Raw genomic sequence first — 13,001 nt, forward strand, 5'->3', positions numbered from 1 at the left:
TCCGTATTTTTGAAAATTACTTAGTCTTTCCTGTTACACCCGGTATAAGGTTAGGTGGGGCACCGTAAAACCATCGTTGTCAACAATATAGCTAGCCTTCTGACATTTTTCTCCTCATGAAGCTGGCCTTCTTTCCTGTTCATTCTTCTCATTCTCCATCTATGGCCGCACCGAATACATCAGTCATTTATATAAAGTTTCATTAGTCATTGATAATCAGCTTTTAACTAATACGCAAAAACAGAAACGGACTGTCCAATAGATACTCCTGTAAAACCGATAAAAGGCAATGAAAACGATCTAACAGCAATAGGTCATCACTTCAGCGGGGTAAGCTGGCGCAGTACCAGGTTAGCTTCAGGTTCCTTGGAGTCACGTGACTTCCGCCAATCACTTCGAGTGCCTTTCGGTGTGGGTTGGGCTCCCTGAATTTGGTCGTGCTTGATCCGTCAATGTCGGCGGCCGGACAAACTTGAGGTGGCAAACGAGGGTGCTTCGCGTTCTCATGTCTCAACGTTTCTCCGAGAATCTTTATGACAGAAATGGACGTGCCGCATCTAGACTGCGCCGTTATGATCTTCTATTCGCCGATTTTATTCTCCACTCGAACAGCAACCTTCAGTGAAATGATGCTATCCCGCGCCCACAGCCTGGACAGTACCGAAGGAGTGCGTTTCTTCCCTTGCGCAAATATATAAACAACAGCTGGCGCCTCTGCAAGTTTGGAAACATGCCAACCGAGGAGAGTGACTTAAATTTTATTGCAAATATTTACAACCGCCATGTACACTCGGCTCTAAAACAACGCTGTCTGGTCCCACTATGTAGAGTACACGGCACATAATTTGACAAGGCTACATATCAAATAATAGAGAAAGCAATGCATTTACAACGCAACCTCAAAAAAAGCACAGACCTCTACGCATGTGAATTCTTACAAATCGTGCGTTCTTGTAAAGCAGCGTGTGTGACTACCTTTTACCTAATGGCTGAATAACAAAAGAGGAGCATTACGTTACGGAGGAAAACACCATGCAACTCAGGTGAAAACTCTGAATCTCTCAATCAGATTACTTTTACCCTCCCATTTAAGGCCTGGCTGCAGGCATTGAACAAGGAGGACACTTGGTTGGAGGCAGATGTGCATGCTTTTCGCAATCGCGCGACATCAGGTTTGTTTCACATATCGCAACTACAAGCGATAAACTAACCTTACACCACAGAACCTTCTACAGCCACAAGGAATCCACCCGTAATATTATAGTCGTTGCGGTCAATTACTGTTCAGTCTTGTACCGGGGACACAAAACTCACAAAAACCTTTCACACTGGCATTCGTTATTTAACGAGGAAGCCATTTTTCTTTTGCGTGCGTTGTGCGAACCAGTCATGCCATTGCAAAGATCACGCTTTTTAAGCCACCAACGAGCCGTTGCTGACAAAATTGGTAATCATTTCGTAGGCCGCCTCTGGCTGGTCGTAGGGGAGGATGTGACCACCGTTCCGGATGAGAACCATTGAGAAGTTGGTGGTCTGTGTGACGTAGCCAAACAACTGGTCACCGTCGGACGACCGCCAAACGTGACGTCTAGCTCTGGCGTACTCCTTGGCCCCCGTCCAATCCAGAGAAGACATTAACGCCTCGGTTGCAGTGTACGGGACGACGATGTCCAGTTGGCCGCTGTAGACAAGTCCCTTCGAGAAAAAAAAAAGAGGAGACAGTGCGGCTCGGATGAGAATCACATTCGTCTCTTGATATTCAAGTAGCCTAGCTCTTCCTATCGGGAACAGCTTGTGCTGACAGTCAAAGGGGAACAATATATATTTGATTTGCTGATGATATTAACGTGCAAAAGTAACTTAGAAATGAAACTGCAGCGCGTAATTGAGGACCTAAACATGTAACATGCAGCGGTGGGATTGAAAATTAGTGCTTAGAAAACTAAATTACTTTTCAGCATTCTGGAACTGGAGTACAGTTTTGCCATAGGTTGTGTGAGAGAGCGAGAAGTACTTTAATATAACGGAAGAATTTAAGCCGCTTTGAAACAGCGCTGACAACTAACTCTGTATTGGGGAGGGATTTTAGGATGAAAAGGTGGAAAAAGAAGGGTGCAGAAAATTGTTAAGTAAAACAATTATTAAAACAATATGAATATACATTAAAGCTGATGTTTAAAAGTGTTAAGAGAAATGGAGAATTGCGGTTCAATGTCTTGAGGATGGGCATCAAAAGTTCACTAGAAGAGAATAGTTACCAAAGGGAAGGGGGGTAGGAGTGAAAGGAGGTTTTGTTTGTCAGTTTGTTCAGTGTTCCCTAAATCGACAAAGAGTATGTAGCGAGTTAGTAAATGTGCAACGAGTTTTAGACAAGATAGAGGCCAAGGCAGAGTAGGGACATCAGATCAGTTACGCGATAAAGAAATGAACAGCAGAATAAGAATAGCTCGTAGTGTATGCCGCAAGCCCCCTGAGGTTATAAAAACCAGCTTGCCAAAATTTCTGAAATGAAAGAGTTCGAAAGTTATATTGTGCATGTACGTTTCTACTTCCCTGTGGGACCGATATATGGAAGCTAATGAAAACGCTTGCAATTAATATCAGGATTGCGATATGCGCCAAGGAAAGGAAAACTTCAAGGAAATGTTGACAGACAGAAAAGAGAGCAGATTGCATTAGAGAACAAATTTGAGTTAATGATATCCTGGCTTAAGTCAAGAGGAGAAAATTGACTTTGGTCGTGCCGTCTTTGACAAAAGCCACCAGGAAGTGGGGCTTGTTTCCTAGCAGTACAATGGGGCACTTACGGCACCCCTAAAACCAAACGGTCTCGGAAGGTGAGAGCGTTCTCCTTGCTTTACCCAGATTTAAAGCTTAAGAGTTGTCACGAGTGTGCCTCAACATGGCTAAGAAAAAAGCACCATTGCCTGGTTACTTTTGGTTAAAACAGCACGTGTAAGGCGGAGAAATTTGGTGGTCTCTTACTGTAACAGTGAATTCGAAGTGAAGGAAAGCTTAGTCGGGGGTAACAAAGGGTCAGATGGGAAGACTAGATTAAGAAATTGGTTGGGACAGGGCGGTCTCTGAAGAACTACACACGCAGCATCAGGAAAAGTCAGCACTTCTAAAATGATGTGTGAAGAGTCACCTTGTAGTTGTCCAAAAGCAATGCGAACTTGTCTTTAACCGACTTCATAAAGCTGGTAAGAAGAGGGATGGCAACGGGCGCTTTGTCCACGTGAAATTTGGCTCCTCCCACGTGGATGGCTTGTCGTACAGCAGGGGTCTGGACGAATGTCTCGTAACGCTTGTGCGACTCGGGCGCTTTGGTGAGCAAGTAGTTGTAGGCGTAGTCATAGCCCGTGACCTTTCCGAAATACGAGGTACCTCCTGCCAAGGTGCCATAGATGAGCGTGGTCATGATCAAGCTGGACACCAGGTAGCGCTTCTTACGGATCATGTGCGCTGCCATATCGCAGCCTTTCTGCATGTGTGTCGCTTGGCGTTGATCCATGAGGCCGATCTTGTACAGGTAGTCCCCATAACGAAGCATGGTTATCGGGTCGGTTATGCCATTGCCAATAGCGAGACCTTTGATGCGGATAGGCAGGCGCAGTTTGCCTCTGGACTCGTGCAGGGCGGCACCAATTACAGGAACAAATTTGCCTGCAGAGATCATCATCACCATCATGCTATAAGAAGGCCTCTCACACTGACATCCGATCAACCCTGTCCTGTTCCAGCTGCAGTCATCCTACTGGCACGAAATTCCTTATCCCACCTCGCAACCTGATTACCTGCCGTATCCAGCTATGTTTATTCCTCTTCGGAGTCCATCCTACTACAGTAAGATACCATAATCTCTACTTGTTTTTCTGTCTTTTATACTCCTGCGAAATATGTTTCCTGCTCTTTATATTTCCGCTAAGATGTGATTAGCGCTGATTTGTTGCCAAATACGCGGCTCCCTCTTCTGCTTCTTCGTGCTTCTTCAAGCTGTATTCAAGTGATTTTGAAGCTTTTCTCGTTAGTCTCCAAGTTTCAACCCCGTAGGTAATTACAAGTAGGGTCAAAGTGCTGTATACTTTCTTTTGAGAGATATCACTAGATTGTAGTTCGTAACCTGTGTTCTCGCCAAATTAGTTCCCAACCCTCTCTCTATAATTTCTTTCTCACCGTGCGGACCTACAGTTACGACTTTACGCAAATATATCCGCCCCTTTACTACTTGCAGCACCTCACTACAGATGGACTGTTGCTCTCTTCCCCGCCTGTTGAGGACTACTTTAGTTTTCTTCGCAATAATTTGTAAGCATACTGTTCGACAGTTTTCTTGTTTAGACCTTCAGCCATTCGATGGGCGTTCTTCTCCTGGCTTACTCAGGAGCACAGTGTGATGACGCAGTCACACATTACTAAGGCGTCCTAATAACAGTGCTGAAAGGAAGTTTGAGCGCTTTCCCAGAAGTTAACGCACCGAGCATTTTCTTTCGTTTTGTATCGCTGCCACTTTTTGGAGGCCGGAAAGCCAACGTCTTGGAATCGTCTTTGCCGGTGGGAGACGCTATGCCTCTCATTAAAACTGCACACAATCGCTTCTTTGGAATTAGCTCTCACCAGCGTATGATTCTCCGGCCAAGTAGAAATCGTTCGAGGAGTAACTGTCGAAGAGGGTGAAGAACTGCTGCAGAAACTCCAGCATGTCTCTGCTCACGTCGGACATGTTGCGGGCGTAGCCGTCGTCACTCTGCGTGAAGCTGAAGCCAGTGCCCACGGGGTTGTCCACGTAGAGAACCGATATGCTGCGCGTCCAGGTGATCTCGCGCAGCTGCGCCGCGTAGTTCTCGTCCACGTAGTAAGGACCGTGCTCCACGAACAGGCCCATGAGAGAAGATGTGCCCGGTCCTCCCTGGAGCCAGAGCATTACCGGCGCCCGGTCGGGGTTTTCCTGTGAGAAAAAAAGAAAGCCAGCATGAAATTTGTGCATCATGCTCGTTGGAAGTCCAGTAAGTAGCAAAAGGTCCAAAGACTGCAGCGATCGACAAAGCAAAGTACAAAGACAAACCGCAGAGAACCTTTGAGGTCGTGGTTCAGCGCTGATTTTCGGCAGCAGTGCTTTTAGCTGCATCGGCGCTACTCTTCTACGATAACTGTATATGGGAGACTCCCCTTGGGACAAAGAGTCGCTGCACTGTTGTGTCGTCTTTGAACACTCCCGTTCCACTGCTGGTCAAGAAGAATGTTATCTAGGTGGGTGTTCATAAAGGTCAGGCGAGCTGCGGTGGGAGCTGCTATTTAGAATATATGCACATGTGGTCATGCCGTTTATACCCCGTGGGCTGGGCGGAAGCGCTTGGTACTCCGAGCTGTCACAGGGAGTGTGATGAAGCGACAGGTGTCATACATGCGTGCGTCCGTGCGCGCGTGCGTGCATGCGCGCGTGTGTGTGTCGGCGAGCACGAAAATCAGACCCGCCATTTACTCAAAGAAAGTGAAATGATCATTCTATGTGAAAACGTGGTATATCATGCGACTGCGGTTTTTAAAGTGCAAATTAAGATGGCTTAAAGCTTCCTGTTCTTTTCTGAACAGAGAACCTGCCAAGCGGTTCTTGTTTAAAATGACATCACAGAAGCATTTAAAAGGTAGCAATTTATGGTAAAGCTGTTTGTGATACTTGGGGACGCTCTTTGTGATAATGTTTTTCACATGTAAAATAGAGGTCAGGTTCAATGGGAAAATATCTTTTTTTTTTTTATGGCGAGCGTAGCACCACAAAGCTATGTAAGGCTGTGACATGAGGAAGCAGAGAACAGTAAATTACAGTGGTGACAGTTACCATGGCGGGGACAAACCAGAAGAATAGGTTGCTGCCCTTTTTCTTGTCGACGGTGATGAATCCCGAGTAGCTGAGCACGTCAGGGAGATCGCCGAGGCTGCCGACCCTGCTTTTCTGCAAGGCCTCGTCATACCTGCCGGCTTCGATAAGTGGTGTCAAGAACAGAGGCTCTCCCTCGTCGTCTACTGCCTTCGACTTGTCGCCTGAGCCGGGAAAAGAAAGTTGTTTTGCGCCAGTGCTCAGGCTTGTCACGTTCTTAGGAAGGAAATGAAATCAGAGGTGGAAAATAAAGTTTAAGGACAGAAAAACCGGATAGGTAAACGAAACGAATAAATGAGAGTGAAGGACGTACGTGAATGAAAGTTTTCATTCACGTTCTCATACTGGTTACAACGTCCGCCATTCGTCGGGCTCTCATGAAAATGCGGCATGCGTGGGTGTAGTATGTGGTGTCTCTTTCTTTTCCGTGTCCTGATTTGCGCAGCCGTTCATTTCATTTCATTTCTTCGTGTAGTATACAGTTTGGTTTTGAGACCCCGTTGATTTTGATTGTATCAGAGTCCTTCAATGCTCCAACTCTGATTGTATTTATTGCCTTATAAAAGCTGGCCGTCTTTTAATGTGGGGCAATTCATGAGCCCGAGTTTTCAGCTTTTTATATGAAATATTTGACAAGAACCTCTATGAGTAACGACTATAAACATGCACATATCATACTAACAGCCTAGGACAAAGTATGCTATTTGCAGGTACTGTTCATGAACGTAGCTCTTTGTCTTCTAGATGGCTCTATAGGAAATGTTTAGAGAAAAGGATATTAAAAGTCTGGTTTAAAGATATACTGACGACAAATTGATGTTTGGATGTATCTATAGATTGTCGCATTCTAATAAAAGATGCTATTTTAACTAAAAACGAAACCTTTATAAGAAAAGGGCAAAAAATTAAATACAGTTGTCTCCACCCCCGGTCGAATTCGCAAGTAAACTGCATGAGTAGACGCAGTGTTATTTTCGCGGATCTCGGAGGTTAGGCTGCATCCCCATATATTTCAGAACAGCGACCACGGATTTTTCTGCGGTGTAGACGTCATAAGTTTGAATCGAGTGGCAAGGAAATGTCTAAAATCTAATTCTCTACCGAATAGCAGCTGCTGGACCAACAACAACGTAGTCAGGAAGAGCGTTATATCGATTTTTACCAAGAACAAAAATTGAATGAAGCTTTCCTCAAAATATATTTAAGAGTTATGCCAGCGTCACTACTGGTGACTTGGATTCGGCTGCTGTTTCCTTTGACAGCAGGGGTATTTTGTACATGAAGCAGGCGTGCGCATGGGTTGTGTCGTGACTAGTTTTATGTAATATTGCCCCTTATTGTTCTCACAACCGTGTCCAGCAAGGCTTGATGATAAGAATGAAATTAAAATTTTAAACAAGAGGACGATTATATTTATTTTTTCTGCTCGGATAATACAAGTAGCATTGACAACATAGTTACAGATATACAGTTACAGATATAATCAACGTCCTTACACCCCACTGTAGTCAAGTCAAGACAAATAGACTGCTCTGAGAGGTCTGCATCCATTGTTTAGATATTAGGCTACTTTTTACAAGAGTACCCGTTCACTTGATGAGCAGCCCTCAGACAAAAATAACGTTTCTATTTTTGAGAGTGTCGGCAAGTGTAGCAGGGGCCGGCCGAAAGTTAGGTAGTAGGTTGAAACTGTAGGTCGGAATCCTGCGAAGCGCAGGCGGTATCAAATCCTAACCAAATAATTTGGAAACCCTAAAAATTATGGCTTATTGGGGTTTAACGTCCCAAAGCGACTCAGGCTATGAGAGACGCCGTAGTGAAGGGCTCCGGAAATTTTGACCACCTGGGTTCTTTAATGTGCACTGACGTCGCACAGTACACGGGCCTCTAGCATTCCGCCTCGATCGAAATTCGAGCTCCGCGGCCGGGATCGAACTCGCGCCTTTCGGGTCGGCAGCCGAGTGCCATAACCACTGAACCACCACGGCGGCCTCCTACAAATGAGACAACACAAACAACGTCAATACCATTTACAAAACGGCTGCTGAGCCGAGAAAGGCGGGTTTGGCATTGCAACCAACGTTTATGGCTAATTCCTTAGGTATTCTTCACCCTGTGATCTAAACCCAAACGATGAGGGAGCATCCTCAGATTTACTGCTACCTAGATCGTCGACAAAAACCAACCGCGGACGCAGCTGAATGAGATTAGCCGCGTTTCAGGGTGCGTGCCACGCAGGCGGACATTCTCAACTCCTACGCTCCGCTGTTTTCACAAGCGATTCAAAGATCGCTGCCACGGACAAAAAAAAAAGCAAACTGAAGAGAAAATTGAACTGTACTTTTCTAGCTTCAGGCCACATGGCGCAAGCGCATTCAAGAATCACGTCACTTGCTCCGATGATTGTGCTTCCCTGTAATCTATAAAATCCAGCTGAGCTCTGGGTGTGCAGGCGCTGTGCTTCTTATCCTTACCAAAAAGAAAAAAAGAACATCAAGTTCCTGTGCAATAGCCAACCAAGGAGTGATAGAGATGAGCGACAATGTGTGTAAGTAGATCTGGTGGAAACTGGATCAGTATATCACCTCTGTAAATAGTACGCCTTTTCTGAGTCGCTTCCTATTTTCAGAAACCGGGCGCATGCTCGCACTCTTTACCTACATATGATCCCGACCAACGCTCCAAATTAAAAACCGGAAGGCGGCGCCCATGCGTATCATTTTATTTGTGCTGAATTCTCGTGTGCTACTCCTTATTCGTGTCATTTTTGTCGTTTAAGGCGCCTTGTACACTTTCAGTGTACATTGCGAATACAGGGCTTTTTCTGGGCGTGTGAAACATGTAGCTAGCAGTGATTTCTTCGTTTCAGAATAATTCAGCACCATTCCTATCCTAAACTGCGTGCTTTCTTGCGTCAACTATCCAATTCGCTTAAATGATATTTTGTCAAAACCCTGCAGCTCCCAATTCCGAGATGTACCTGGGTTAGAGTGGGAGGCTACGTGTCCCAAGCTCACCTGCTTGTCTCTCGGCCTGCCGGGTTTGTGCACGACGAGATCACAGCCTCTCCCAACAACATATTAAATCTTTCTCTATTGAGCCATCCGTGTGTCGTACACTCGCAGCAGATTTTGTTGGCCCATGAACTATCCCTGTTAAAAATTATGCTGCGTCTGTAGTCAGGCCGCCATAATGTCAGGTCTGATGAACTAAAAAGGTAATGCTCAGATCTGTACGACGCACCAGGTCATAGTCACTATCGACATGTGGACATCACAGGTTCGGAAGTGTTTCGAACAGGCTTGCAGAGCAAAGACGCAGTTGATTGCAGAGCGAAGACGCAACAAAGGCCGCCAATGCAAGGTGCAGACGATGTTTTTACCTGCGTCTGCAACATTTTTGGTGTCGTTCATCGGTACGTCCTGATGCCTAAAAAATCGTGAAAAGAAGGGTTTCAGAGCTTAATATCAGTTGAACGACTACCAATCTTTTGAATAGGGCGCCAACCCGCATAAACAAACAGACAAACAAAATGTGACAACTGTGAGTAGAGAAAGGTGTCGTGAACTGGAGTTGACTTGGCGTAGCACGTCATCAAGACCACCGACCCGTTGGGAGAATGCAGCCGTTATAGCGAAAAAGAAAAACCTCTTTCCGAGCCCATTGCTCATCGCTTTTCGTCCTGCTCCTGACTATGGGAATGTCACGAACCTTTTATATGCGCCTTTAGTTGTCTACGTGGCAAGCCCGGAGCGGCATCAACGAACTTGTTTCTTGGCAGTAATGTAAGAGTTATTGACAGCAGTGGCTGAATTTCAGTAATTTGTGGATGAGCCGGATGAGGATAGGCTTAGCATTTTGCTTCCTTTGCGTGGCTAGCAACGTGCAATGGGAACAGGAAGAGGATGAAGGGAATAGTAAAACACCAAGAAAGGACGCTGCTGCCTGCGCACTCACTACGTTACACATGACGTAAACACTGGGCAAGCAGATGTACTGCACTTGGGGAGAGGTGATATACAATAGAAGGCGCATAAAAGCATAGCAGATGGCGAGTTGCTGAAGCTGCTGAATGCGCCGCGTCAAAGCGAATAAGTTAAAAGCAACACTCCATATTAGAAAAGAGTTGCATTACGAAAAGGCTGCGAAGCGTTAAAAAAAAGGTTTCCATTACAAGGACACTTTTAACACTCATTGAATTTTCCCACGCCATGGTCACGCTGGCAAAAAAAAAAAAAATTCAAAGCAAGGACATTTTAAAGAATCACTAAATCTTCACACGCTATGGCCACGGTTGGAGTTGAGAAGTGCCACATCGATGGATATCAATAGACGTCGCCACCACTAGAGCCTACCAGAAACTACCTTTAGAATCTCAGTAGACAGCATTTTGTTTGTGCTTAACCTCTTTGACCAAGGCCCGGAGTAAAACTCGCCACTTCGCACTCAGCAGCAGGACGCCATGGTCGTTAATTAGCCGCTGGTAGTTGCCAAAAGGCTATGTAAAATATCAGAAAATAGGAATTGAAATGCAATTATTTATTTTCATGAGAGCTAAAATCAACTGCATGGAATACTGCTCGCGAAGTAAACAACCTTGAGGAGTGTTTTGCGTTTAGTTACTTGGAGAGTTTAGCTGTACGCTTGGTATTAATTCGATATGAAATTCGAAAAGTACTAATTTAAATTCACTCCACAAGAGAAAGCTGGGTCAGGGTGAGGATAGAACGTGTACAAGTTACGCGGAACATTTATACAAGGGTTGCGCGCGCGAGGCCGCTAAAAGGTGTTGCACTCCCCGACACATTTTGACGAGTTGAGCTGATAGAGCCAAAGTGGTGGACACTAACCTTTTGTTACGATTTACGCCGAAGCTAGATGAAAAGTTGCTGCTGAACACGAGAAGCAGGAGAATTACTTGCATCCTGGCCATGAACCTCAGAAGATATATGCTAGACTGCAATGAGAACTTGTTTTGAAGGAAGATATATCCCTTATGTCACTAATGAGAACCTTAAGCACACCACACACTGTATGGTACCCGCGAAGCCAGCCCCCAACATGTACACCAGCCATCATAGATCTGCGGAACGTCACTTTCACAATGCCCATGCAAAGAATAACACTTGTGCTCTTATTTTTGCGCGGGTTCTTGCGTGTCGGACGTATACCAAATAGCCCTAATTGCCACTCGGTCAAATAATAGCAGAGCAGTACATTTAGTGTTTAATGGTCGTACTACCCCACTCTATAGAGATCCGCCTCTGATAGAAAGAGTGATAGACGTAGTTCATTACTGTTAACATTATGCACTTTCCCATCCTCTGGCTATTAACACCGATGCTGATAGCAGTGCAACAAGATATAAGCTCCTTTAAATATTGTTTTATTTGTGCGTTGCTTTTGCACTCAAGTTCTAAATGGGGTGTCAATTTACTAGTAAGCAAGTTTTTTCTATAATTAAAGGCGCTTATGAGGTGGATACCTTTAGAGGTACTCAGAGGACACCCACCATTAGCTTTTCTTCTCAGAAGAAACAAATTCTGTGCTTCGTTCTGGCTACGTTCATATTTTTCGACAGCAAAACACGCATTTATTACCGAGAGAATTGGTTATAAAAAATTTAAGGGTGTGGGATTTAAAGTGTTTTTAGTATACCCAAGCAAAACAGGTAATTGGCACAATATTGGCAATGTATTGGCAAAGGCTGTCCCTACAAAGGACTAGTGTGAAACCATCTCTTTCCAATATTGTGCCAATTACCTATGCTGCTTGGGTAATAGGAACTTTAGAATTAAAAATAACGAAACAAAGGTGAGCAGTACACGAAAGACGGTCCTGAACGCAGGTTAAGCGACAAGGCAGGCACAAGGTGAGGGGACATTTGTCCTCGTCAATATCCTAACCGTAAATTTGGTGGACGATTTTGTGATTAGATGCTAAGAGTGGAGCGGCGGCAGATGAAACAGAGCTCCTGCCATCGCCTCAGGCTGGCACTGAAATCGAGGATACGATGCTCCTGCAGGGCTTTAGAGGAGGCAGTGGTGCTTCAGGAACTTGTATTTTTTAGCCGGGACATAATAGTGTGTAAGGCTTCTGCGAATAAATGCTGCGTATTATTTGATAGTCTAGCCGCAGACGGCCTGCGATCGAGTTCCGTCCGGTTGGTATTCAGTCGCAGCGTCGGTTGTGTTTGCTCTGCGACTGACCAATGGGGAGCGCCGAGACGGCGTGCGACGGGGGGTAACGTGGGAGAAGTTGCCGCGGCGGAAGCAAAACTGTTTATTCTAATCAGAACACACGAAATATTGCCTTGCATCTAAACATACGCTGGTCATAACATCATTAGCGCATTCCCTGAAGCGTTTCTGCCGCGTTTAGACATGGGTTGCCGATGCGAACATCAGGCAACCTTGGGTATCCCTCCGACCGAATTCGCTAGGTACGCGTCGCATGCAACACACTGACCGAAAATCGCACTGCGGCGTCACCGGCTAGACCGGCTATTTTTGTTCCAGTCGCAGCATGTGAAACAGTTTAAGGGTTATGACCAGGGGCAGGCTGAAGCGGGTTCCTCGATGATCCGTTGCGAAAGAGGATCTGTCTTCCCGCGCAGTCGGCGTATTTGATGCCTCGCCGATCACTGCTCAGGGTGGCAATCGTTTGCCCTCTTCCTCCCTACATGAGCGGCCAGAGTATACTGTAATGTGGTTTTGCGGGCAGGAAACGTCACAGTACCTATCTCACTCCTCAGTTAACACGTCAACCGCGCCGCGAAGGACGGGAGGAAGGTGGCAGCGAAAGAAGAGGGAAAGAGGTGTCGTAGTGGAGAGCTCCGGATTAAAATTTCGACCCTCTGAGAACAGTTAACGTGCGCTGATATCGCACGGGCGCCATTTACGTTTCGCCTCCATCGAAAGGCGGCCGTCTCCCGGAGCGCCCCTGCGGCGTTGCGGCGTCATCCAGAGACAGGAGAAGCTTTAGTGTGCACTCCTCCGTTCTCCCGAGCGCGTCACTTCGTGGCCTTTGCGCCTCGCCGCTGGCCGATGAGGAAATGAGGTACGCACGTACTGCACAGTGCACCCGCAAGTTACACTCGCTGCAGCCTTCAACGTGCTCCGTT

General features: G+C 45.9%; 1 protein-coding gene across 1 annotated transcript; it reads right to left on the reverse strand.

Moving 5' to 3' along the window:
- Window positions 1-756: 756 nt before the first annotated feature.
- LOC144095270 (putative serine carboxypeptidase CPVL) lies at window positions 757-10,802 on the reverse strand. Its single transcript, XM_077629049.1, has 6 exons — window positions 10,729-10,802; window positions 9,261-9,307; window positions 5,840-6,042; window positions 4,618-4,948; window positions 3,149-3,666; window positions 757-1,695 (listed from the first exon to the last, which is right to left on the reverse strand). Exons 1-6 carry the CDS (start codon window positions 10,800-10,802, stop codon window positions 1,414-1,416), a joined length of 1,455 nt encoding a protein of 484 aa, XP_077485175.1. The 3' UTR covers window positions 757-1,413.
- Window positions 10,803-13,001: the final 2,199 nt, after the last annotated feature.

This window comes from Amblyomma americanum, chromosome 6 (genome assembly GCF_052857255.1).
Source record: "Amblyomma americanum isolate KBUSLIRL-KWMA chromosome 6, ASM5285725v1, whole genome shotgun sequence".
Taxonomy (NCBI): Eukaryota; Metazoa; Arthropoda; class Arachnida; order Ixodida; family Ixodidae; genus Amblyomma; species Amblyomma americanum.

What these genes read in the sequence shown, in the direction of transcription:
- LOC144095270 (XM_077629049.1), bottom strand. Translation starts at nt 10,802, where the DNA reads ATGCAAGTAATTCTCCTGCTTCTCGTGTTCAGCAGCAACTTTTCATCT. An exon ending in GGCGTAAATCGTAACAAAAG is followed by an intron (nt 9,308 to 10,728) that starts GTTAGTGTCCAC and finishes ACGATTTTTTAG; the next exon opens with GCATCAGGACGTACCGATGA. An exon ending in CAAAAATGTTGCAGACGCAG is followed by an intron (nt 6,043 to 9,260) that starts GTAAAAACATCG and finishes TTCCCGGCTCAG; the next exon opens with GCGACAAGTCGAAGGCAGTA.